Raw genomic sequence first — 27849 nt, 5'->3', positions numbered from 1 at the left:
CCCACATGCCTTTTCATTTCTTTTCCTTCTTTATGTCAGGGGAGTCAGAATGGTTGGACGAAGATGAGAAAAACCCCAGTCAGGGCCCTTTTTTCTCCCCTCCCTCTCTCTCAAGCTGAGGCTGGGCTTCCTGGCCTCGCCAGACTGCCGGGATGATGATGTGTTATTTTCTAAGATCTTAATTTGCTGAATAATATCCCAGGGTTTATGGAAAATGTGGGAGAGGTGATTCTGGTAGCGTGGGTCCTTTAGCCACCTATTTTCAGTTACGTCTGAGCAAAGAGTCTCAATCACAGATAAAAATTTGACCCAGGGTCCCCAATGCTAATGCATTTCCAAGTGCCTGCTATCCTCTACGACACCTACCTGTGGCCCCATGCACCAGGTCTTCTTCAGTGTTCTTAGGAAAAATGGGGAGCAGCAGCTGAGGTACATGGAGAGGGCCTCAGTTCCCCTGCAGTCACCCCCCAGCGCTGTCTGCTTCTCACTCCCACCCCATCTTCTCTGTTAGGACCTGAGGAGTTCTAATGCCTTTAGCCCCTTTCTCCAGGTCCTTAGTCAACTAAACTGGTGTCTTCTAGGTGACACCTGTGTTTCCAAATGTTGTTGAAGGCACTGGGTTCTGAACTGGAGACACTACCAGAAGTGAAATTTTAACCAGAATTGAATCTTACCAAAAATATCCCTTAGCCTTCCTTCTGTGCCACACTTCTGCAGATAGCTCTGTGAACACCTGGAGTGCAAACTTCTTAACTTCTGCTTAGCTTGGAGATAAAAAGATGAATAAGACACATTCTAATCTCAAGAGTTCCCAGGCTTTTGGGGGAGGTCAGATACATCAACAGCAATCACAATATGCAGTGGCACCAACGATAATGGAAATACGAATGAAATGCAGGAGAAGCATCTGGAGGAAATGACTGTCTGCCAAGGGGAGCAGTGCAAGTGTGCTGTTGGTATTTTTATTCAATTCTACCCCGCTTTCTGCCTTTCCTAGAATATCACGGTCATTTGGTTCCTGGATACCAAGGGTAGATTAGGTCTAAGTGTATGTATGTCCACAAAGAGGCAGAAAAGTCAACTTGTAGAAGAAGAGACAGAACTGTATAGGTTCACCGTTGTAATAATGATCACATTGGTTATCAACAGCAATGTTCTGAGTAGCATGGAAATCAGCACATCATTTTCCTTTGTTAAAAAAGGAGAAAATGGCATGGCCTTTGTTTTTGATGTATCCAACCAAATCCCTAGACATTGAAACACAAATGCATCAATAGTAAAATAGCACAGTGTGAAGATTTTCATTTTTTTTTAAATTTTGTGTCATCTTTGAACATGAATTCAGTTGGAGAAGTCAAATTACTTGTTTTTAAAGGACCTAGCATTCACACCTGGGACATAAAATGGTAGTGGTGTGTGGGGGGGGTAGGATCGAAGCTTATCACAACATGCACAGAAGGGGATGGGCACACCGCACGTGTGAGGTGACTTTCCCTTCTCCAGTGGAGGAAAATTCCCTCAAAAGAGTGTTTCCTTTTTCAATGGGCAAGTTAGTGGACTCATACCATCTTTCGTCTGGTGGATAGATGTTGGTGGGATTCAGTGGGGGAGGGGTTAGCAAATTCCATCTGGCCCATGCAGCAGAATCCTCTTAAAAAGAAAATAATTAGTTTTGTTCCGCAAAGCAATTTTTCTCAAAGCAAAAGTCAAATGCTAATTGGAGCAAGCTCCCCACCGCAGTGAACTATTGCAGTTTGGGGCATCCGGGCTTCTTCTGTAAATAGCAGATCTATTTAGAACTCCCTACCTCACCCCAACCGAATCCTTGTTCCCCAGCAGCAAGGCCTGCTGTTATTTACAGTAGCATTAGAAACCTCTGAACAGCCACCCTCCTTGCCCTACTGGGATGAGGCAGGCTCCGTCTTCCGTTTGGTCTCTACACCCTGTAGCAGGCACTCAAGCAGCAGTTACGCATTTTGCATTTAATAGAAGTACAAATACTCTGTCTCATTGTTTTAAACAACTTAGATTACCTGCATATAAACCCCTTTATATGCTTTGAAAGCAGATTTCACCATTTCTGTGTTAGGTCTGCGCTACCAGCTGATTTGTCACGTTTCTGCAAAACAATTTATATGTAAATACGCCTGCTCTCTGTAGCATACCCTGCTCTCCACTGGCCTCTGATTGGCATTACATTTTGATGGACAGCAATCTATACACGACTCCTTTTTTCCTGATATCAGTTTTTAGACACTGTAAAAAGTTACAGTCAAAAAAAAGTTACAGTCATTCATGTATTTTTGTATTTCCTTTAAAAGTTCCTATTTCCCTTCATTAAAATAATACATATTCATTTTAGAAAATTGATACTCAAGAAAAGTAGAAAAGAGACTTTAAAATCCACCCATCATGCTACAGTTCAAAGACAACCAATGCCTTTATTTTATATATTTTTTAGTGCACAGTGTTTTTAAACATAAAAAACATCCCTGTGATTATTCTGTTGCACAATTTCACATTATTCAATTTTTACCTAACGTGGTTTCTGCACTTTAAATGTAATGTAGGTCCCAAATTAAATGATGTCTTGGTTTAAAGAAACATCACCATTCTTTAGAAAGATCTATCTTTAGAAAGTGAAAGTGCTTTAAAGAATACTCTTTAGCCTATAGGTATTAGATGTTAGTATATGCACATGAAAAATTGTAAACAGAGATTGTATCTTTCACAGCAGATTCCCTGGGAGGCAGGCTTGCAGTGGAATTATACTTTCTAAGTGATAGAATTTATAATTATTTAATTTTTTTATAGTAAGCATTTGTTATTTTATTATAGAAATAAAAATGATGAAATTATTAATATTGGGAAGTTAAATTAAAATAATAAGACTTCGAAAGTTAAGTATCTACCTTCTCAGTGTGACTTTTTTTCCTTCTTCTTATAATTAATTAAAAAAATAGTAATTAGGGGCGCCTGGGTGGCTCAGTCGTTAAGCGTCTGTCTTCGGCTCAGGTCATGATCCCAGGGTCCTGGGATCGAGCCCTGCATCGGGCTCCTTGCTCCGTGGGAAGCCTGCTTCTCCCTCTCCCACTCCCCCTGCTTGTGTTTCCTCTCTCTCTGTGTCTCTCTCTGTCAAATAAATAAGTAAAATCTTAAAAAAAAATAGTAATTAGGTGAGTTGGATAACAGTTTCAGAATATTGAATAAAAATTAGTTGTCTCCTGTTTAATTTATGCCTGAGACTACATCTGTGCATAAAGGGATGTACCTCATTTCGTATTCAAGGAAAAGTGTTGGTTTGATTTGAACATTGTTAATGAAACCGAATCACAAGTTCAAACCTTGTATATTTAAGATAGCCTGATCCGTTTCTGAAACTGGTAACTTTCCAAGAGACTACAACAATGAACAATCTTGGCCATTCTGATTTTGTGTGAGCGCCCAGGCATGGGTGGGGATCGATGGAGGGGTCTGTGCACAAGTATCACCAGAGCTGGAATGAAAAAGCACTTGGAGGGGTGAGCTGCGTGGCCTAGGTTGTCCCTGGGAAAACAACATGGGGAGAGGGAATAAGCAGAGGGCCAAAGCGGGGTGTGCTGAGGTTCTTCATTCCAGTCAGAGAATCCCGCTGTTTGCAATTTGGCACTGCTACCTAGAGATGGTAATTTGATATGTGCCTCTGCAATCCTTACTTCTACAGGGTGAAGAATTAATTCACTTAGATGGAAAATGCTGCCCTGAATGCATTTCAAAGAATGGTTACTGTGTTGATGAAGAAAATGCAGAATTTGTGAGTATCAGGCTAGTAACTGGAGATGATTAAAAATTAATAATTCAAGATTAGTTTAATGAGGGGCCATTACCTTCTCATATCTTTCAACTATTCATTTGTTCAACAGATGTGATTGCGCACCTACTATGTGCCAGGTACTAGAGACACAGAAGCAAAAAGCAGATGGAGTCCCTGCTCTTATGGCGGGCTTATGCTCTAGTGTGGGGGCACAGAGGACAGATGCCTGCCCACATCAAGGGGTAACAAGTAGTGCGCAGAGAATAGAGCAGCTAGAGAGTAGCTGAGCGGAGGGAGGTGCTTTTTTACATAAGGAGAGAAATTTGAGCAAAACCTAAACGAAGTGAGGGAGCAAGCCACACGGAGACCAGGGGAGAGAAAATGTGCTAAGAAGACAGGCCAGCAAATGCAAAGGACCAAAGCAGAGGTGTGCATGGTGCGTTCGGGAAACAAAGAAAGTGAATATGGCTGGAACCAAGTGAATGAGGGGAAAGGATTTGGCGATGAGGTCCACTACGTAGCTTGGACACCATGGTTTTACCCTGACACACACATGGGCGCTGTGCGAGCTTTGAGCAGCAGTGCTGTGACCTGCTTACTTGTGAAAGGGTCACTTCGGCCGCTCTGCGGGCGAGTGACGGAAGGGGGCAAGATTGGAAGTCATGGTCTGGTTGGAAGGTCTTCAGCAATAGTCCAAAAGGTGGACTGGTGATGGTGTTTTGGTCGAGGGAGGAAGTGATAGAAAGTGATCAGGCTCTTGATTTATTTTGCAGGTAGAATTGAGAGGACTTTGAGGGATTGGATGGGGCAGTGAAATTTCATGCTAAGGGTTTATTTTATTTTATTTTTTTGCTTCAAAATGTACTTTATTATGTTATGTTGATCACCATACAGTACATCATTAGTTTTTGATGTAGTGTTCCACAATTCATTGTTTGCGTATAGCACCCAGTGCTCCATGGAGAACATGCCCTCTTTAATACCCATCACCAGGCTAACCAGAAGACATGAACAGACATTTTTCCAAAGAAGACATCCAAATGGCCAACAGACACGTGAAAAAGTGCTCAACATCGCTCGGCATCAGGGAAATCCAAATCAAAACCTCAATGAGATATCACCTCACACCAGTCAGAATGGCTAAAATTAACAAGTCGGGAAACGACAGATGTTGGTGGGGATGCGGAGAAAGGGGAACCGTCCTACACTGTTGGTGGGAATGCAAGCTGGTGCAGCCACTCTGGAAAACAGTATGGAGGTTCCTCAAAAAGTTGAAAATAGATCTACCCTACGACCCAGCAATTGCACTACTGGGTATTTACCCCAAAGATACAAATGTAGGGATCTGAAGGGGTACATGCACCCCAATGTTTATAGCAGCAATGTCCACAATAGCCGAACCGTGGAAAGAGCCAAGATGTCCATCAACAGACGAATGGATAAAGAAGAAGTGGTATATGTATACAATGGAATATTATGCAGCCATCAAAAGGAATGAGATCTTGCCATTTGTAAGGACGTGGATGGAACTGGAGGGTATTATGCTGAGCGAAATAAGTCAATCAGAGAAAGACAAGTATCATATGACCTCACTGATATGAGGAATTCTTAATCTCAGGAAACAAACTGAGGGTTGCTGGAGTGCTGGGGGGTGGGAGGGATGGGGTGTCTGGGGGATAGACATTGGGGAGGGTATGTGCTATGGTGAGTGCTGTGAATTGTGTAAGACTGTTGAATCACAGACCTGTACCTCTGAAACAAATAATACATTATCTGTTAAAAAAAAAAAAGAAAGAAAGAAAGAAGATAGCAGGAGGGGAAGAATGAAGGGGGGAAAATCGGAGGGGGAGATGAACCGTGAGACTATGGACTCTGAGAAACAAACTGAGGGTTCTAGAGGGGAGGGGAGTGGGGACAGGAGTCCATCAACATCCTAGAGGAGAACACAGGCAGCAACCTCTTCGACCTCAGCCGCAGCAACTTCTGCCTAGAAACATCGCCAGAGGCAAGGGAAGCAAGGGCAAAAATGAACTATTGGGACTTCATCAAGATAAAAAGCTTTTGCACGGCAAAAGAAACAGTCAACAAATCCAAAAGACAGCCGACAGAATGGGAGAAGATGTTTGCAAATGACATATCAGATAAAGGGCTAGTATCCAAAATCTATAAAGAACTTATCAAACTCAACACCCAAAGAACAAATGATCATGCTAAGGTTTTATTTCTAAGTCTGCGCTTTTAAAAATTACGTACCCGAAGGAAAATGTATTTATCGTAATCTCTTCAAATTTGCTCTATTTATACAGCTCATATTTTCCACAGGGGGTTTTGGAATGTTGATAAATCGTGTTCTAAAAAATAGGCCAGTTGATCATAAAGACAACTGCTTCATTGACCAATCAGAATAAGATGATAAGAATTGGGATTAAGTCCTCCGTACTTTTGCTTCGTGATTTGGGAAAATTGCATCTGCCAACCTGTATATGCTGGGGAGAGAGCACTGTGTAGGGTTAAGAGTGGGGGCTCTAAGTTCAAATACCTACTTTGCCACATACTGACTGTAACCTCGGACAAGTTACTTAATCCTCATCTGTGAAGAACGGATAACGATAGTACCTACCTTATGGGGTGATTGAGATAATACCTGTAAAGCACTTAGAACAGATCCTGGCACATTAAAAAAAAAAAAAAAAAAAAAGCTAAAAAATGGCATCATTGTTATTATGCTGTTGGCATTGTTTGTTTCAAAAGTGGTTTATAACTTAGTCATCCTTGTTTCTTAAGAATGTAGGAGATTAAAGGCTGCCTATGTATGTTGAATTTCTAATTTCTCAATCATAGTATCATTTTTCCTACCTGTTTTTGAGATAAATTAAGCCAGGTGGAATAAAGAAAAGCAAGTTGTTTAAAATGGGTCTAAATCCCCATAAATAATGCTGTGGTATCTTACAAGACTGAAGAGTTTGCCCCTACAGGCTTAGATCTCTTGACTACGAATCCTTCATGTGGACACAAATTGAAGCCAAGTGCTTAAGCACAAAGTGAGAATAAGAATTCAAAAAAAATTTCCGCGGCATGTTGTCTTCACCTCCTATCATATGCTTTTCTTGTTTTTTGACATATATAGATTTTTTTTCTTTTCATAACGAATGAAGGTGCATGTTACTTGGGCAAAATGGATAAGTCTTAAATGAGAAAATAAATAGATCAGCCTAATGGTGTTTTTAGTGGTATAATAAATACATTTCTCTTTGTTCCTAGATGTCTTCAAATGCAAGTGAAGTTAAGCGTATTCCAGTAAGTATAGATTTTTGACTGATACACAGATATTTATAGAATTGTTCTAAGCAATGAGCTACATCAACTGTCCTGGGGAACCTCAATGTCATAGTATTTCCGACAGTCATGTTTGATGGCACCACGGTCCAGTTGATGATAACTAAGACTTTAACTCATTGAAACTATTGCTCCTTCCCTTACCCTATTTCTCCCCCCACAATTAATAATTAATACTTCTCCAACTACGAGCTCCTACACGTACCTTTCCCAATTTTTGTGATGATTTCCTCCTGATTTTTTCTGGCCTAGAAAATTCAGTTTAACCATCAGTGAAATTTCATGTTCCTGAAAGCATGGAAAGTTTTTGGGGTTTGGGAGTGCTAGCTGCCCAAAACAAAGCTGAGTGTTCATTCTTTCAAGGTTTTTTGCAGGACAGCATTCGATGTTTTCTTTTAAGGGAAAGTGCAAGCATGTTTGTTCACACAAGCAAGCTTATAATTTTGGAAGTTATAGAAAAAGGGGGCTGGGGAGGGGCGGCTGGGTGGCTCAGTCAGTTAAGCGCCTGCCTTCGGCTCAGGTCATGATCCCAGGGTCCTGGGATCAAGTCCCACATCCTGCTCCCTGCTCAGTGGGGAGTCTGCTTCTCCCTCTACCCTCCCCCCCTGCTCTCTCTCTCTCTCTCTCTCATGAGAGATCTCTCTCTCTCTCCCTCATGCTCTCTCTCTCAAATAAATAAATAAAATCTTAAAAAAAATTTTTAAAAAGGGGGGCTGGGAATCCAATCTGCCTTGAAATGGAAGAAAAGCCCTTTTGCCTTCTCAAGATAATATTCCTGATCTTTTTTCTAATATTGTCATTAATTTTTGCTAACTATAGCCACATTAATTGTTTGGAATGTTCAACATCAGTGGGCTTAATAAAAATTCTATCGGGGCGTCTGGGTGGCTCAGTCGTTAAATGTCTGCCTTTGGCTCAGGTCATGATCCCAGGGTCCTGGGATCGAGTCCCACATGAGCGGGGAGCCTGCTTCTCCCTCTCCCACTCCCCCTGCTTGTGTTCCCTCTCTCTCTGTCGAATAAATAAATAAAATATTTTAAAAAATTTTTAAAAATTATCAAATATTGGTATTATAATATGCTCGAATATCCTTCCCTGTTTTACCTCCTTCATCACCGCAAAATATTCTGGTAGGAACCTTTGTCTCTTTCCTATCTCCAGGGTGAGTGGGATAGTGAGCAAAAAGGAATTGCTCTTTATAGTTCACTTTGAATCCTTCATCAAAGTACTAACGTTTATTACCATAATTTGCTTGGCTGAAAAGAATACTTTAACATGAGAAAACCCATGCACAACTACAGCCCACTAAAAACGGTCATACAAGAGCTGTCCTTTTGACAATATAATGACTCTACTGTTACTCTTACTTGAGTAACCGTAAGGAAATTCAGGGCTTTAACCAGCTTCCCACTGTTATAAAGATTGTATGTAATGTACCTGCTAATCACTAAGTACATAGTAATCCCCTCTGGTGGTTTTTTTTTGTTGTTGTTGTTGTTTTGTTTGTTTTGTTTTATTTTGTTTTGTTTTGTTTTGGTGAGATAGGCTGAGAAACAAGTGTTATAGGCTTCATGCTTATTCCGGGAGCCCCAGAATGCTTTCCCAGTTTATCAGTGTGCCTGGGTTCTGCATTAAAACAAATCAATCATAAACAGAGAAGGAGAAATATCTTCCTTTTTTAATTTAGAACTCTTCAACTATTGTCCTGTTTCAGAGTTAGATTTGCATGGTAGGGAGCAGGACCTTCCTTTTGTCCTTAGGGAAATTGTAGGTTCTCCACCAGCAAACCGTTTTCTGAACTTTGGCAATTCTGATAGCGTCATTCTTTACTGTTTCGTACAGGAGGGGGAGAAGTGGGAGGATGGCCCTTGCAAGGTGTGTGAGTGCCGGGGCTCTCAGGTCACTTGCTACGAGCCCTCTTGTTCACCGTGTCCAGTGGCCACACTAGCCCAGGTGGTGAAGGGACGGTGCTGTCCAGATTGTACGTCAGGTGGGTCCGTGTCTGATTTATTTCTGCCGAGATATTTTTACTGCCAAAAAGTTCAGAGAGATCTTTTTCCCTTCTTGCTTTTTTTTTTTTTTTTCTCAAACCATCTACTAGGTTGGTTGGTTGGTTTGTCCCTTGCTAATTTTTCTACCAAATGATGTTACTGAATCTTTGTCTATGTATTTGCCAAACTCAACAGATTATGGGTATGTGATCTTGGGCAAGTCCTTGACCCTCTCTAAATCTTAATTACCTCCTTGGTAAAATGTGCCTTACCTACCTTGAAAACATCATTATGGATATCAGCATAAAGTAGGGAAACTTGTAAAGGCAAATATATGTGTTAGGACTGTTCCGTTGTTGGAGCTGTAAGAACAATTGCTGAAAGTTTGTTACAGGTGTTCATTTTTTTTTTTTTTTTAAGGTGAGCTGTTAAACAGATGGTTCCTTTTGGAGTTCTCAAATGGGTTTTTGAAGTTTAAAGACTCATTAATTTCTTCCGAAAGAAAATTTTATCTACTTGTTCTGCAACTCTGCTTTCAAATCACCTGGGGTTGAATTAGTTCCAGTTAATAATTGTTGGCAAGCACTGGCGTTGCTCTGGCTGGGCAGTAATTTGCCTGTAAGCTTAGTCTCTCTTGGAAAAGTGGCATTTTCTTCCATTTGTATTTCATAATTAATTGTTTTCATCTGTGGGTCACAATTTTTCATATTGGCAGTTGCTTTTGTTGCACTCAACTTATTTTGGCTAATCACAGTGTTTCTATGAAGAGCTTATGGGAAAAGCGAAGCAACTTTGTGGTTTAATTATCTTACCTTTAGCAAAGTGGCTCCCTGGGCTTTCCAGAACAAATATTTAGCATATTAAAATGTACTATACCTTAAAAATCGGGTCCTTGACAACTTCAAAACCTGAAAGAAGTCCTTTGCTGACAATTGCCACTGAATTCAATGATAATCCCAGTTGTTGGGAATGAGATTTGAATTTTGGAGAAAAAGAAGAAAGCCTTTTTTTTAGAAAAAAAGAAGAAAGCTTTTTTTGAGAAAATAACTTTTTAAAAATTGTGTTTTGTCTTAACTTTCTGTGCATGCCAAAGCTTAAGAAGAATGTCTAAGAAATCATGAATTATTGAATTCATTTAAATCATATATTACAGAGCTGGTAATTCCTGTTTGTAGAGGCATTCCAGCAGGTAGAAGCATTAATAGGACCGTTCAGTCATGTTTTTAGTGTCTTCAGTTTGGAGCTACCAGAGACAGTAATAATATTTCAGACAAGGAGAGGTTCTTTGAAATCTTGCACTGAAGTCACTTTTGCTATTTGGGGGCTTTTTTCATACCTAAGTTCCAGAGTTTTCTGTTCTTCATATTCTATACAGCTGCATATACTCTGTAGATTCTTTCTTGGAAGAATGTGAAAGAAATCCTATGGTCTTTACTAAATTCTCTCTTCTTTGTCCCTGATTGTAGTTCGTTGCCACCCAGACTGCTTGACCTGCTCTCAATCTCCGGAGCACTGTGACCTGTGTCAGGACCCCACAAAGTTGCTGAGGAATGGACAGTGTGTACATAGCTGTGGTCTGGGATTTTACCAAGCTGGAGCTCTCTGTTTAGGTATGGCCCTGGGCAGACAGCCCAGAGGTGGACTGAGGCCCACTGTTGTCAAGGAGGGGGTCCATGCATGGAGGAAATGCACAACTTCCAAAGACCGTTAGAGGGTAGTCACATCAGCCATGGGTTACTTGGCATCTCTACCCAAAGGTCTCTTGCTTCTAACATTTCACAGGTGTTTTGATGCTTACTGAGAGATAGGCGATGTGGAGGTCAGATGTTACTAAGTAGTCGTGATGTGATTTTTCATTTTTTGAAGACTTTCAAAGTTAGTAATATCTCCGGGATTCTTGGTGTCATTTATTACAACACTCAGTTAATCCAAGATAGAACTTTAGAACTGACATGTGCATTTGAGATCTCTTACTAGAACTTTCTCATTTTGCAAGTGGGGAACATGGGAGCCAGAGAAATCAACTGGTTTGCTCAACATCACACAGATAATCGGTAGTAGAGCTTATCTCCTGTGAGTTACTGGGAGATCCAGAATGGGTTCATGTCAATTTTCAGAGTTTTTATGCATCTGAGAAGCTCTTACCTGGCAGAATTTGGCTTGTTTGAGGCCAGATGATCGTTACTTTTCCCCCTATCTCTGACTCATGGAGTTAATTATCCATTTAGGAGTGTGTTGGTTTATACCCCAGCTGTGAGTATTTAACTCTTCTGTGCCTCAATGTTCTTATCTGTAAAGTGGAGTAATACTGACTAGTACCTTCCTGAAAGGGTTCTTATGAGGATTAAGTGTGTCAATACACATGAAGTGTCTAGAATAGTTTCTAGGATATTGTCAAGCCTCAATAAATCTTAACTGCTTTTATTATTTTTGTAATTATTTACTTCTCCCTACTTTCCTGATTCCTGATCTTTAGCCCTTTTGAAAGTTATTTCTATCTCTGCCATGGGTTGTGGAAGAAAAGAGACAAGGGATATTCTTCGGAAATGGTTGAGGGAGAAAGATATTGGGGGCTACTGGTTAAGAAGAGCAGACTCAGCAGCCCCTGGCTTCAAATGCCAGGTTCATGTGACCTTGGGCAAGTGACTTAACCTCAGGGAGCTTGTTCCTCATGTGAAAAATGGGGGTTTATAATATCTACCCAGAGGGGTATTGTGAAGATTAAATGCCTTCCTACATAGAAAGCACTTCATGCAGAGCCTGGCATGAAATATGTGCCATATAAATGAAGGCTGGTAAAGTGACTCTCCTGCCTTTCTTGTTCTCAGTGTCTCCAGAGCCTGAGAATTGGGCTATGTAAGAATTGGCACCGGGGTGGCATCTTTGAGCTAATCAGAGCTGCCCCTTTTTTCTTTCCCCCACCCGTACCCGGAGCTAGCCTGCCAGCCGCAGTGCTCCACGTGTACCAGTGGGCTGGAGTGCTCGTCCTGCCAACCTCCACTGCTGATGCAGCATGGCCAGTGTGTATCCAGCTGTGGGGACGGCTTCTACCAAGACCGCCACTCCTGTGCAGGTAAGCCCTGGCCCAGCCACCAAGAAAACCACCCCCACCTCCAAGAGATCCGGGGCCACCAGGAGCTGTGAGCAGTTTTTCAAGTATTGAGAAGAAGCTCTGAGCGAGACTCCTGATGGGCCGAGAACTGTGGATGAGAGAGATGACACATGCTTTTATAAGCTTATTAGTGCTTTGGTGATGTGTGCGTGTGTGGTAAGATTTCTCAAAGTCCTTCTGCACATGCCTAGGAGCCCTGGAACAGTTCTTAATTCAGTTCAGGATGGTGTTCAGCATTGTGTCGTAAGTTCGATTCCTTCCTTGTGTGCATACGCAGTGCTTAAATGAAAATGAAGGGAGAAAGAGATCTATATTTTTTCAAAACTTTATTTCCACTTGAAGAGTGAAGGAGAAACAGAAATAAGCAAGTGACATCATGATAGGAAACTTGGACAAGCAAAACAGATGATGGCATTTACATTTACTCTTACTTTAGTATCTCTATACTTTAGTAGCTTTGTGTGTCTAAATTAAGAACTAGTCGAAGTTCTTAATATTATCTTAGTCTTCTGGAAGTCAGAGTGGTCTTAATGCAATTTGTTGCTTATACTGGGCCATTTTTTCAGTAGTGATTATAATCTTGAGTATAAGTAAAAAAGTAAATGTATAAAGAATTTTTTAAATGCAGGAATAGAAAAAATAAATAAATAAATGCAGGAATGGGAGACGGGGTGGAAGCAAAGACCGAGGGTGGAGTTCTAAGCTTGTCTGCAGGAGACAGAGGATCAGGTGTGCTCAGAACCTAAGGCAGGGTGTTCAGTGGCAGGCAAACCTGAAAAGGCAGACAGGCCAGAGGGAGGGTCTTGGATGTCTTACAAGGAACTGCAGTAGCCAGGTTCTGCAGCTGAGCAGGGCAGAGTGCAGAGATGTGATGAGCAATGAAGGTGGGCCAGTCTGAGGGTCCGCTCATATGCTTCCTCCTTTTATGCTCTTGGTTAGATTTTCAGGAGGATCGTTTGGAGGGAATAGAGTAAAAAAGAGTAAGTACATGGTATTTACTGGCTCTGAGCGCTGAACGAGCTCTGTGGTATGTGAGGTCCTATGTGGAAAGTCTGCTGGCCTCCATTCCAGGTTGTGCACAGAAGCAGCATCCACAGACTGATGGAAACCATCTTGAAGGGAAACAGCCGTAGTACTGTTTATGTCGTACAGATAGGAGGACGGCAGGGCCTACCCTGGAGCCAGTTACAATATAGAATAGAAGACTTGCTAGCTCTTTGCAACCCGTAAAAATATCTTCTGTATCCCCAGCATCAAGGGCTACACAAAGTGTTCAGCGGTTGTTCAGCAGTTTGTTGAACAAGTGTTTGATGAATGAAGAAACGTATTACCATTTGGGGATCTTTGAAAGGCCAGTGTTTCAGTAGGAGTCTCAGCCATAAAAGATAAAAGGACCCTTAATGTTTCTTACTTATCGTGTTCTGTTTACCTTTATTTTAGAACAGGTTCAAAGTGGGCACATCCAAATGCCTTCCTAAGTGTATAATGGTTGGGCAATTTAGGTAAACTGCTAAAATTTCAATTCGAGGAAGTTACTGAATGTAGTCTCTTCTCCTTTCTTCTATCCCATCAAAGAGACCGCCTGCTAGCACTCCTGTGACAGATTTGCCTTTAAAAAGGGAATTAATTCCCCCTAGATTTTATTCTTCCCTCCGTAACACCTCCCCCCATCCACACATCCCATATACATATTTACTTTTTTCTCCCTTTCTTTTGGGGGGCCATTTTCCTTTCTCCCATGTCCGGTGTTTTAGTGGGGGATGTTCATGCTGTTATAGGGCACTTTGAAATGGGTAATGTTTCATTTGATTACTGGTTTACGTAGCTGACTGCTTCCACATTCCATCCACACACCCACACACAAATGCCTCTGGTAGAAAGTTGCTGGGAAAATTTGTTCATGCTCCCTCCAGGGAATTAAACCAATTTGCTTTAGTTCAGCCTGGTTGCATTTTTATGCATAAAATGAGAAGAAAGAAGAGAGCAAGAAGAGAGAGCGAGCGAGAATGATCTTAAAAATTAAAGCTAAACTTGTGATCAATTTCCATATACTGTTTCAATGCTGAGACAGCCCAAATAAGCTTTCCAAATAAGCTTTCTCATTATTGGAATTTTTTGTTAAAATTTGTGCTTGTGCTATTTTTGGTGGCTTTTCACCATTGACTTTGGAATTCGGTCAGTCAACCAGGGCTCTTCCAGCACGTGCTGAACTTTCCAAGAAGAAGCCTGACATTTTATGGTAACAACAGGTTTTTCTGGATTGATTCCTCTTGGCAGGGTCATTTATGTGGTGACCGGCATAATTTGCCACTTTATTGACCCATCAGAACCAAAAGAAAGTGAACACTGTGCTGAGGAAATTAATTACCAGAAGTTTGCTGGAAATTACCTAATATTCATGCTCACTGTGTGGAATACAGGGCTGAGAGACAAATAGGGGCAGAGCCAAGTGGCACATAAACACATGGCTCTTCAGCACGAGAGTGGGAGCAGGTACACCAGAGGGCCGAAAGAAGGCATGGAGTCCTGCCAGAGAATTGCATCCTCAGGGGTCCTTATCATTTTCCCTTTTCCCTTGAGTTTTGTGGTATACACGCCCATACACACAGGGGCAGATGAATGTGTTTGTGTGTGTGTGCAGATACTAATGTTATTAACTACATTCTGGTGCTTGATTAAACTGAATAGTGTTGTAAACACAGACCACATTATCCACCTGCGTACCAGTCACTGCTTTATTTCCTCGGCCTTCCCCAATTTTGAAGTTTGATGCTTCAATCGCTTCACCTGAAGGCTCAGCACCACCCAGTCTTTGTACCAATCTAAGTCGGGGACAGACAAGATAGAAGTTGCCCCTTCTCTACAGAAGGTAGGGCCAAAGATTAGTCACCTTCTCAGGGACCAGAACTCATTTTTTAGACCTGGCACTTGGGCTTCTGCCTTAACCCCTCGGCTTCCTCTGCCACCAGCTGGATCTGGTCCAACATCCCTGTTGCCCAGGGATGCCCTGTCCCACTCTTCCTGACCCCATGGACATCAGGTTCTGGACTGGGCTTCTCCTTTGGTTCCTTCTACCTTGTCTGTTGTGACCCATTTCCAGGAATTAACAGCCTGTCCCTGAGTCACCCCAGCCTGATAGTCAGGCTTGACCCAGGTAAGGATGCTCCTTGCTTGCCCCATCTACCAAATGACCTTGCACCTTTCCTGCATGGCTCTTGGGTACCACTTGTCCTGGATTTATTGTGGTCTCTCTACCAGAGTGGTGGTTCCATTACCTCTTCTTAGAAACCCTGTTATGGCAATCTAACTCTGGATCCAGACTCAGCTCACCATGCCCTGAAAACATTCTTCCTTACCTGTCTTGCCCCTCTTTTCAGTCAACCCCTGTTCCACTCTGGTGGGACCGCTGAACTATTGCACACACAAATCCTAGGCACAGGAGCCCATAAGAAAAGAAAGTTGAAAACAACCAAACTAACACACACCATGCAAGATTCGTTTAAAAAAAGTAGTTCATAAGACTATAACTTTGAGTAAAGAAAGAGTAGAATTTAGCCCATTTTCATATGTGAGTCAGTGTTTGATTTGTCCAACCCAAACTTCCAGTATTCACAAAGGCCCGAGGATGGAGCTGTGTGCACCCCGTGGCAAGTGCTCCCTTCATTTTGCAAATCCAGAGATGGGAGGGAGTGTGACACAGTGCTTAAGACTGTAAGCTCGGGAGCCAAACCACCTGGATGCCAGTCTTGGCTCTGTCACTACAAACAGTATTTTTTTTTTAAACTCCACACTTCAATTGCCTGTGGGTAAAGCAGCGACAGTAATGTCTGCCATATAGCCTGGTAGTAAGGATTAAAGGAATAGATTCACATATGTCATTTAGGGTGGTGCCTGACATTTAGTTAGCCCTCCATATGGGTTGGGAGACTTGTATTTCTGCTTTTCATTGTCCGTCTTCCCTGTTCCATTTCGCTCTCTCCTACATTCATTCTCCTTGGACCACTGCTTGAGGTCCTGAGGATATGAAGAGAAATAAGACTCTATCCTAGAGTTTCCTATAAGTGAGCTTGCAATTAAGGCAGGGTTAGCTGCTGGTTACAGGGATGTAAAAAAATAATCACAGAAACATGCAAATCCGTGCAGTTTAGTCTATATCTGATTGCTGTGTGGTCTTAGACTTTGAAGCTTGAAGAACCAAGCAATTTTACAGGTTTGTATGAAGGGGGGATCATTTTGATTCTTACCTCTGCCACTTACTGTTATCTGGCTTGGCACGGGCCATTTAACTGCTTTGAGCCTCAATTTCCTCAACTGTAAAAGGGGGACAATGTCATCTGCTTTAAACCATTATGATGAACATTAGAAAAGATATTTGAAAAACATAAATATGTTATGCCTGGCACATAGTGTGTGGCCAAAAGAGGCAGCTATTGCCGTCGAATCTGTTCCTTTATTTTTCAATTTATGGGAATGAAAATCAAAAATCACTTATATTAAGAAATAAAGAGTTTTGTGCCATTTGCATCTGATTTCAAATAAAATCTTTCATATGCTATGGAGAAGTAAATATAGGGAACAGTTTACTGTATTCATCACAAGTTAAAATCCTTTTATTCTTTTAAAATGCTCAGATTAAGTGTTGAGAGTTTGGAATTTTGTTTCTTAGCCAATATTATGGTATAATTAGAGGGAAAACTTAGGGTAACTGAGCCTGTAAAATTTACGTAGGGGATGCTGACCTAGTTGCGATTTAAAAGCTGTAGTTTGAACAGAGGAACTTGTAAAGTTAATTATTTGTTGGAATTTTGTTTGACCAGAGCAGCCCAACCATTTGTGGAAATGAAGCACTGACCCTTGGAGCCACAGGTCCAAGGCAGTGAAGACTTAATGAGTCTTGGCATTATGTTCCAGCATGTGGCTTAGCTCAGCCTGGTTATGCCCAGGGCAGAGCTATTGGCAAAGGCATTTATGAACCTGCTGTTCTGGAATCCTCAAGAAGACAAGGAACCCCTCCTCACCCCCTGGTTCCGTCGGGATGGCCATGGTGAAGCTGGCATCCTCCGTGGCCCCTCCCACATCCCCCAGAATTGGAGGGTCAGTCCCTGTTTCATTGCCAGATTGCCTCATCGGTTTGGGGGTCCTTACACATCCTTCCACTGTCTTCACTCATTCTGTTCTGCTCTTTAAATCGTATGCATTGTTTAAGCCTTCTCTGGTGTTCTATTGCAATTATGGTCTCTCCCTTAATTCCTGAGTGTCTTGTAAAGGGGACTTATTGCTTTGAGTGATATTCTTGTCTCTTCCATTCTGTGCGTGCAAGGAATATTTGTTGAGTCTCTTTCATGTACCAGGAACCTGGGATACAGAGTGAGTGGATGGAAAACTGCCCAGGGCTTGAGGAACTTACTTCCTCAGTGGGAGAAGAGTGTCAGTGAAGAAGTATACAGAAAATTTCAGATCATTACCACTCTATGAATTCATTACTATCAGTGCTATAAAGGCAGTTTTAAAAGGTGTGTAATAGGAAGTGACTGATTCTTGAGGCAGGGACAGGTTTTACACTTCTGAATTCCCCATAGTGCTAAGCACGTAGAAGGCCCTCTGGAATAACTTTTGACTGAGAAAAGTGTAAGAAACCATTGCATGGAGGAGAAACGACAGGAGTGTTCAGGCATGCCTAGACTTCAGCTTGCAGGTGACCTAGCTTCCATTTAGCTTCTATTATTTACTTCCTATCAGCAATTCCTGGCTAGGTGTAGCCTCAGGAAAATTCCAGAGTCTCGATTTTCCCCACCTCTCTTTTTCTTCCCTCCATCTCCCTTCTCTTCAGGATGGTAGAGTGCCTTATCAGAGCTGGAAGGGTTACTCTTAAACACACACACCCACCCACACACACACCCACCCACACACACACCCACCCACACACACACCCACCCACACCCACACCCACCCACACACACACCCACCCACACCCACAAACAAAAAAAACAACTATGCTTGGAACTTGAGTGGTACCCATGGAGTGTTTTAAGCCATCCAGAAGGCGGAACGACAGGATTACCCTCCTGCTGTCCATTTCTTGAGGGAACTGGACCGGGGGAAACAGGTGGCGATGGTACTCCAAGTCCTCTCCCGCTTTGGATGTTCATGTAAAAGTTAAATGGAGAAAAAGTAAAAGCAGCTGCCAGTCTTGCGCCTGGGACCTTCGCTGTAGCAGGAGACCAGCTATGTTTGGCATTCGCCCGTGCCGCTTGCAGACCCTTGCTGTGTGTGCCAAAAGACAAATGACAGACAGAAGCATCACATACCAGCAGAGGAAGGCCGCCACAAATGCAAGGGAGTTTATCTTCCAGACAGATCCCGTTCTTCTGACAGATCTGAACCCCCAAATATTTTAGCTGTGGGTTACAAACTAGTGACAAGCCTTCTGGCTTTCGGCCCAGTTCCTCGGGTATGCAGTTATTTTAGCGGGACTCTGTGGTATCCATTCTCTCTTGTTTTCCTATTCCCCGCCCTAACACGGTCCCTGCCCGACCTTCCCCTCCCTTTTCAGGCTGCCCACAGCACCTCCATGTTATCACTGTTGCGATCTGCTATGCTAGTGCAACCAGCAAGTCGGAGAACTCTCCCCATCAAAAGCTTGGTTTTGGTTGGTGGTCCCTCTGGCTTTTCAATTTCTGTAGACAAATAGATTCAAGGTATCAGTGGAGAAATCGACAGCCATTTAATTAATAGGGGCTGAGAAAAAACCCAGGAGTCCTAGCAGCTGTGGGTTGCCAATGGTCCCAGCAGATGAGCGGAATCTGAGAATTCCGTTTGGCTCGTCAGGCTGCGCCGAGGTGGTCACTGCATTTGAAAACTTTTGCGGTGTACTTGTGTTGTAGATTTAGAAGTACAGGTAGCGAGGGGTGCCTGGGTGGCTCAGTCGGTTAAGCGGCTGCCTTCGGCTCAGGTGGTGGTCTTGGGATCCTGGGATCAAGCCCCGCGTCAGGCTCCCTGCTCAGCGGGGAGTCTGTTTCTCCCTCTCCCTCTGTGTTCTCTCTCTCTCTCTCTCTCTCTCACACACTCTCTCTCTTGCTCTCTCAAGTAAATAAATGAAATCTTTAAAAAAAGATGTACAGGGGTGCCTGGGTGGCTCAGTCGTTAAGCGTCTGCCTTCGGCTCAGGTCATGGTCCTGGGGTTCTGGGATCGAGCCCCGCATCGGGCTCCCCGCTTGGCGGGAAGCCTGCTTCTCCCTCTCCCACTCCCCCTGCTTGTGTTCCCTCTCTCGCTGTGTCTCTCTCTCTCTGTCAAGTAAATAAATAAAATCTTAAAAAAAAAAAAAAGATGTACAGGTAGAGGGGCAGGAGAGAGAGGGGGTAACTTTAAAGAACGTTCCTCGTGAGCTGAATGTCTGCCATCATCCTCTGACTTATGTACCCGTGAAAAGCTAGCTTCCTTGTAAAATCTCTCTCCGTGTGGACCTGCCAAAGCCCCTGCCAGCTGGGAAGTCATCCCTTTGGTTCAAGCTCTACAGAAGACCCTGCTAAAAATTCAGATACGTTACCCAAGATGAGCAAATCATTCAGCCGTATCACAAATGTGGTTAATAGATTAATTAGCTATTTACCCAGCATGTGCCTTAAGAAAAAGGACTACAGGCTTTTTTTCCCCCTTCCCCTGAGTAGTTCTTTTTCCCCTAAGTATGAAATGAATTCACATGTATTACAAAAAATAATTTGACAAAGTCAGTCAAATTCAAGGCACAATAAAAAAATCAGCGAAAAATCCCTGACTCAAACTCTCCCAAATTACTACTGTCAGTATTTTGGTGAATGTCTTCCCGATTCATGAGTGTGTGTGTGTGATATGCACAGACATACACACATTATTTTTCAAAGGTAAAATCACACTCTATATATAGTTTTATTTCCTGCTTTCCCCATGTTATTTATTATCCTCTACAAAATCTTTTTAAAGTTGTTTTATAACTTTCCATCTGGGGCTATGCAAGAATTCATTCAGCTGGTCCTCTGTGGTTTGACGTTTGTTCCTAATTTTTCCATTATCATAAATAACTGTGATGTAAACACTTTTAATAGAAATTGCGGTACATATATTTGATTAGGGTAAATTCTTCGACATGTGATTACTGGGCCCAAGGGTATATGTACACTCTTTGAAGCCTCTGACACTTTAATATGTGACTCTCTTTTGAAAAAGTTGTGATTTGTATTCCGGCTAGACACAAATGAGTGCCTGCTTCCTACCACCCTTGTCAGCATGAGGTGTTAGGAGTCTTCTTGTCAGGTTGGTTGAGGTAAAACGGACTCTTGTTTAATTTTTTGCTTTTACTGATTTTTGGGATTCACATGAGGAGAGTTGACTTCATCCTACTTATCAGCTCATTCCCATGATGAGCCTGGGCCGGCTGTTCCTCTCACTCATCTATCCAGGCCTGTCTGTCTGCCTGTCTGTTCCTTTTGTTTCCATAACCTATTCTCATTTCCCTCCCCGCCCCTACAGCTCCCCACTTAAGTAACGATTCAAATACAATTTAACATGTATTCTGTGTGTGCTCAATTTTAAATATTCATAAATATTAGTAGGTAGGTATTTCATCCTTCTTTTCCTTTTTTTTTTTTTTTTACTTTAAAGACTTTATTTTTTTTGGAGCAGTTTTAGGTTCAGCGCAAAATAAAAAGGATGGCACCGAGAGGTCCCGTTGACTCCCTGCCCTGACACATGCGTGGCCTCTGCCGTTATCAGCCAGCCTCCAGTGGACTGGGGTATTTGTTACCTCAGTGAATGCTTCTTTCCCCTTTTTCTTCTCCCGAAGCACTGCTTCCAAGATGCGTACAGGTCCCTGTGAGCACCTCCAACCAATTGCAAGGAGCTGCTGCTCTCCTGTTTAATTTGCACATGTCTGGCTATTTATGAGGCTGAAAATTTTTTTCATGTAGTTGTATTTTTTCTGTTAGGAACTCCCTCGAGGACATCTGGGTCTTCAGAATGTATGAAGACCAGATATTCCCATTTCACGATGTAAAGCTTTCTGTTGGCATAGGGAGGCAGGTTGAAGATGGAGACCCAGCCTGGAGGAGACGGAAGATTGTAGTAAAAGGATCAAAACTATAATTACTCCCATGAACTTCCTTTCCTTTTACATTTGTCTGGCCTTTGCGCTTCTTAGGCAAGTAGCCTTGGCCTCCCATGGGGCTGTGATGGGGGAAAGGAGAGTAGTCTGGCCATCATCTGGGCTTATCCTCAGACAGTCACCAAGCTATTTTCAGTCACTTTCCACAGGGCTTTGGTTGGTGTGTTGTAGAGATTGCAAGGGAAGAGCTTTAAAGTAGGAGTCCTCTGGGAAAGGCTGGAGCCCTTTCTTGTAACTGCTGGAATAATCTCCGAGGGCTCTCTTTACGTCCTTTCTAAGTGAACCTACCTTTCCCATAGTTTTTACGGTCCTTTCCTCTTCTGTCTCCTGCTGCACTTTAATTTGCTCCCTTTATACTTACTTGGCTTTTGACACCAGTTGAGACAAGATGTGCTAGATCTCGCAGGGTATGCCGCTCATTGGATCATGCGCGACATTCTCTGCTCTCTCAAATATGTCGTCTCACTATATCCTTATGAGTTATGTATAGCAACTCTTATTCCCACTTTACAGATTAGGAAAACAAGGAACAGTGAAATTGAGGGTAAGATAGAACATTTTTTCATCCAGCAAGAGCTTCTTATTGGAAATTTACCTACCGTCTCCTGATAATACTTTAGAACTTGGCAAGTACTTTCCCGTCATTTGTGTGATGAGGAAGAAAGCTAGCGGTTGTTACAAAATGGATGTGGATGGGAGTGAAGGAATTTGACTTGTGGATGACATAGCTGTTTGTGTCTGCAGTTTGGGCTGCTTCTGCATAGTTGCCGGTGAAAACCTCTTTGGCAGTTTGGAAATCTGAACTGCAGCCGAATGAACCTAAAAGGGCCTGCTGATCAAGTATGCCAATTCCCTGGGGATGGCAAGGAAACTTATCCCAAACGGCCATGGGAAAGGTGAGGGACCAAAGCTCCTTCTCATTCCTGAGGGGCATTTTGAACTGCAGGCTGAGCCCACTGGCGTCTGGGAAGGCTTCCTGGAAAATGAGAGGTGGCCCAAAGGAAGTGCTTTTAACACTTCCCTGGAAAGGGGCTGCATTGTATGCTTAGAGAAGCACAGGTTGAAAATTTTTTTACAGCAATCTTCTATCTCAAAATTATCAGATAACAAAAATAAGTTTTTTATTTTTAGAGTCTGGTTTCAATATAGAGTTGCCAAAAGAAAGGTAATTCGTTCCTTTTCATTTTGAAATGAATTGCTCAGCAAGCCAGCACATGTCTTGCTATGCTCTAGAAAAGTCAGGGGCTTTCCTAAATAAATTATCTACTGCATGTCAGATAAGAAGATGGTTTTCTCTCATTAGCCCTCTTTTTAAATTTATTGCCACGTTTTCACAATATACAGTTCAAACCCATGGGTGATCTGAAATGTATCACTAAGAGAAATTATGGTGAAAAGTCAGGGAGTGACCTTCTATTTTCCATAATAGCCCAAGTGTAATGAAAGCCACATGTAAAATAAGCCTGGAAGAAGAGATTATCTGCAGCAGCATATGTTCAGTGTTAGAAATTAGAAATCAATTGCAAAACACAGTAGGAGTATGTCATTATAAGAAATGTGACAGCTCAAAAAAAAAAAAAAGAAGAAAAAAAGAAATGACGGTTCAGCATAGTCCCATATTGAAGAAATAAAAATCCCTTCTGCTGACTTGCTTGACCATTTGAACATGCTTTTGTTTCCTATGGAAACAGAGAAGGTGGCCTCACATTTGGTACTCTATATAGATGTAGCATAAGTACTTGTCGTCATAAGGAGATCTGGATTCCAGCATTTATTAGGTAGGTTTACAGCCTCAAGTTTATCTAGCTTAAGTTATCACATGTTCAGACTATGACCTCATGGTTAGTTGTTTTCATGTAGAAGGTAACTGATAGAATGACTCTGTCATAACTGGTAAAAAAAAATCTGCTGTGTATTCATTTAACATACATTTAATGAATGCTGACTTTGTACCAGTTATCAGTCTGGACACTGGGGGTTTGAGATGATTCAAATGTGGCCCCTATTCTGGAGGATACTACATTCTGTTGAAAGGGATTGAATTGTAACCAAATGAATAGGACATAGGATAAATGGTATAAGAGAGGGGGTACAACGTGCTGCCAGGAACACAGAGGAAGAAGGGACTGTTTGGACAAGTTCAGCAAAGCTTCCCAGAAGTAGTGACAACTTAAGCCTCTCAAGTGTAACCAGGATTACAGGGGGCTGTCGAAGGAGCTGGAGGCATTGCCAACTGGGCAAATCCTGTGTGGGGCATCTGGAACCCACGAACCCGTATATGGCATGCTTAGGGCACCCTGCTGCATAGAACTGGCCTGCTCGAGGGAGGTAGCAGAAGGCAGGGCTGAAATGTTAGGTACAGCTCAGTTTGTGACAGGCCTGAGTGCCGTCCCTAAGCCTGTAGCCTCTAGAATCCTGCTCATCCTTTGGCCCTGTTCTGATTGGCAACACTAGGGATAATGTTAAAAAAAATATTTAACAAGCCATATGGCACAGACCAGATTGGTCTGAAGGTGGGGGTAGGGGGGGACCTGAGACCCTCTCCTGTGCCAGACCTTTCAGTTGCTGGAACACAGTGTCTTGCAGGCTTCCCAGGGATGAAACCATAATCATCAGGGAGGAACCAGGATGACAGCCATTTGCCAACCAGGTTGGAAGTATTTTTACTATTTTAAAAGCCAGTGCAGCTGAATGTCTGCACCCCTACCAACAAATCCCCGAAGAGAACTAGGGGGTCGTGCTTTAGTTTCTCATCTCCTCTGTGGTCCCTTGACAAAAGATGATTTCATCCCTTAAGAATGTCTTGAGTTAATTACCCTCTCCTCTCCCCACTGCAGAGTAAGCTCTCTAAGAAACAAAACTGATTAAAACTCTTACAGATGAAGTCCAAGATCCTTACCTGGCCTTCCATGATATTTGTGATCTGGCCCCTATTGTCTTTTTGGTCTTACTTCCCATCATCCTCTCAAGTACTTGCTCCCTGGTGCAGTTTGTGCAATGCTACCAACGAGCTCAAGTGATGGGGTGGTTTAAATGTTTCCTCTCGCCGACTTCTGACCTGTGGCTGGCTGGGAAGGCCCCGCACCACATGCTAGCCACAGCACCCTGCATGTGGTAGGTGCTTCCGTTGTACATGGAAAGATTAGCCTGGCATACCTTCTTAGGAATGAAATTGGGTTTTTTGTTTGTTTGTTTGTTTGTTTAGGTAATGACTTTGAATCAACTTCTGAGTCAGTAAGGCAGAGGCACAAGCAGGTATAGACACTTCAGTTGATGCCTATAGTCAGTAATTGAAGGGTAGTTGAATAAGAATGAATGACAGATTTCGTGGATGTTCAGGGTGGAATTTGCTACTCGGATCTTTTATCCACATCTTTATAATGTACTTTGGGTAGCTTATCCTAATATTAACAGTGTTCTTATGTAACACTTATAAAATATAAATAAGGTGTTAAATATAAATGAAGTACCAAGTGTAGAGTACCAAGCAGCGTACTCAGCACAGAATTAACTAAATGGAAATGGACTCTGCCCTTATGAAGCTTACAGTCTAGCAAGGGAACCAGCTCATAAATAAGTAAACTTTCTTCCATCTCTGTTTTTCATCTGCTATTGTCATCTCTTGCCTGGACCCGAGCAGTGGACTCCATGCTGGTCTGTCTGCCTACATGCAAGTCCTTAAACCCTCCCTACATAGCAGCCAGAGCGAGCTTTGAAAATCAGGGCTTGTGTTGATCTCCCTCAACCCCGCTTGAAACTTCACATTAAACTTAGTGTAAAATCCTAATTTCTTTCCATGATCTCCAAGGTCAAGTTTGATTGGGCCTCTGCCTATCCCTCCAGCCATGAATCAGGGCACTGTGTCCCACCATTCCTCACTGTGCCCCTCTGTGCCCTGCTGGTCCCCCTGTGTCTGCTAGCTTTAGCCATAGGGGCAGCCATCAGTTCCTTGAACCCCTGAGCTCCTTTCCTTCCCAAGGACTTTGTTGGTGCTGTTCTCTGGCTCTCTCCAGGGCTGGCAACTTCTCATCCTTTAGATCTACCTAAAGTTGGTTCCTTCCGCCCCCCACCACTGTTATTCTTTATCAAAGAGCCCTTCCTAACATTTTTTAAGACGGGGGGCAGGGAGGATCAGGGGGAGAGAGAGAGAGAGAGAGAATCTTAAGCGGGCTCCAGGCCCAGTGCCAGGCCCGACACGAGGCTCGATCTCACAACCCTGAGATCATGACCTGAGCTGAACTCAAGAGTCAGACACTTAACCCACTGAGCCAGCCAGGTGCCCCACAGCATTTAAGAGAATCTGTAATTATCTCTACATTTGTTGGGGGAGGAAAGTTGTCTGAAATTAAAGGCTTTCCTGCGCAGTTTCGAGCTGAGAGGAGAGGATTAGATCTTAGGATTCGCAGTGAAGGCACCCTTTTCTGATTCTAAAGGGATACATAATTAAATTACTTAGGTATTTAGTTCCCAAGTCTCTTCTGATCAGCAAAGGCATTTTCCCCACCAATTTTGGGCAGAATGAATACCTCTGCAGAACAGGCTGTGCTCCATGGTGAAGCAAACATTTTGAAAATTAGGATGCATTGACAGAAGCATAGGTTGGGGTTAGCCAGCCATACAGACAGTTAAGCAACTTTTAATATCAGCAATCACTCAGAATAGGCTTCTCTTTGCAGACATGCTAAGGTGAAAAGCAAGCATGAGGAGTAAAAATCAAATGCTGGAAGAGGAGGATGTTTTTGAGTGTTAAAGGGACAGCTCTGGTTTAGGAACAATGTATGGTTGGCACATTAAGTTGTAAAAGAAAGGTACTCAAGATGCATTTTGAGAGCAGACGCTAGGGGTGGGGCAGGGCAGGGGGACTAGAAGAGTCATGAGGGAGGACAGAAGGAGGGGGTGGGGGTGGGATAGACAGAAGACAGGCTGGAAAGCAGGGAGAGAGCAGTTGAAATCCAGCAGTAGCAGGTCTTTCAAAGTCTTAAGCAAGGAGGAGAGTACATGGCATCCCTCCTTGCTGATTCTTCATGGTGTTGGATGCGGGAGCGGTGATCCTGTCAACACTTCATTGTACGGTTATGAAAGACAAGGTGGCAAGGTGATGGAGGGCCATCTGATTTCATAAGACAGACCATCTTTGTCTAGAAAACTATGGTTCCCTTCCCTGTGATTCCCATTACTCAAAGCCTCTGATTTCCTGTTCCAAGTCTCTGAGCAGTAATTTACTGAGTTGTACTTCTGGCCAACAGAAATAGTTATTTTTGGTGGAGGGTGTTTTTTTCTCCTGTGGTATACATATGTGCATTGTGATTTAGGAATGAAAGCTCCAACATCCTCCTTATGACTTCTTAAACCTTTGAAAGAAAAATTGCAACCCATCCTTTCTGCTATAGATTGTCCACTGATTTTGCCGTTTGCCTGCAGTCTGCCACGGGTCCTGTGCTTCCTGCTGGGGTCCGACGGAGAAGCACTGCGTGGCCTGCAGAGACCCCCTCCAAGTGCTGAGGGAGGGCGGCTGCGAGAGCAGCTGTGGCCTCGGGTTCTACAACAAGCAGGGGATCTGCAGCGGTAAGTGCCCGGCTCTGCGTGCCAGAGCAGCTTGCTTTCTTCCAGCCTCCTTTGTTTTATTAAAATCATAACATTTCTTTTAGTCAACGAATATGCAAGTGTTGGGTCTCCTGAGGGGCTCAGTCGGTTAAGCCTCTGCCTTTGGCTCAGGTCATGATCTCCGGGTCCTGGGGTTCCTGAGATCCAGTCCTGTGTCGGTGGGGTTGGGGGGGGGGTCCCTGTTCAGCGGGGAATCTGCTTCTCCCTCTCCCTCTCCTCCTGGCTTGTGCTCTCTCACTCAGTCTCTCTCAAATAAACAAATAAAATCTTTAAAAAATATATGCAAATGGCTGCTAACATCGACAGTGTTTTGGTAGTTTACAAACCCTTTTTGTCAACTGGTAGGATCGCCTTTGACACCCCCACTTTACAACAGCGTGTTAGGTTAGGGTGTTCGTGCTCTCCTCATCCTGCCAGGCTCAGGCTGCTTGCTCCAGACTCACAGCTGTGGGGAGAGGAGCAGGGCTTCCTTCCTCCAAATTCCCAATTCCACATTGGTGCCAGACTGCATCCAAATATTCATGGAGACAAAGACGCTCCCAGAGCAGCCAAAGCAGACCTACCCTTGTGTTGGCATCACTGACGTAAAGCTGAAGCTGTTACTGGGTATTCTGTCTTTCATGCCCACGGCATGGGGGTAAGAGTTAACCCAGCTTAGTGCTTCCTTCCAAGTGCTTTATAAACATTAACCCACTGAGTCAGGAAAGTATAGGGGGGACGGCATGACCTTGGGCAAGTCATATACTCTGTCTGTGTGACAGTTTCCCTTTTGTAGAACGGGGGTAACCGTCGCCACCGTGGAAGACAGAATAGTGGCCCCTCGAAGATGTCTGCATCCTGATAGCCAGCACTTGTGACTATGCCTCCTTAGATGGC

The 27849-nt window shown here is 43.1% G+C and overlaps 1 protein-coding gene across 1 annotated transcript in view; it reads left to right on the top strand.

Annotated features, from left to right (window-relative positions):
* The window catches only part of FRAS1 (Fraser extracellular matrix complex subunit 1), a 400353-nt gene that overhangs the window by 174436 nt on the left and 198068 nt on the right, over window positions 1–27849 (top strand). Inside the window, exons 10-15 of the mRNA XM_028100674.2 lie at window positions 3704–3793; window positions 7055–7090; window positions 8972–9119; window positions 10587–10730; window positions 12059–12193; window positions 26791–26934. Of these exons, the coding sequence (XP_027956475.2) occupies window positions 3704–3793; window positions 7055–7090; window positions 8972–9119; window positions 10587–10730; window positions 12059–12193; window positions 26791–26934 (697 nt within the window). The remainder of the gene's footprint in view (window positions 1–3703; window positions 3794–7054; window positions 7091–8971; window positions 9120–10586; window positions 10731–12058; window positions 12194–26790; window positions 26935–27849) is intronic.

The sequence above is a fragment of the Eumetopias jubatus genome, unplaced genomic scaffold (genome assembly GCF_037043125.1).
Source record: "Eumetopias jubatus isolate StellerSeaLion01/CBP00866 unplaced genomic scaffold, mEumJub1_p1.0 scaffold_2, whole genome shotgun sequence".
In the NCBI taxonomy this organism is placed as follows: domain Eukaryota; kingdom Metazoa; phylum Chordata; class Mammalia; order Carnivora; family Otariidae; genus Eumetopias; species Eumetopias jubatus.
The sequence above is the reverse complement of the archived record's forward strand: the minus strand, read 5'-3'. Positions and strand labels throughout refer to the sequence as shown.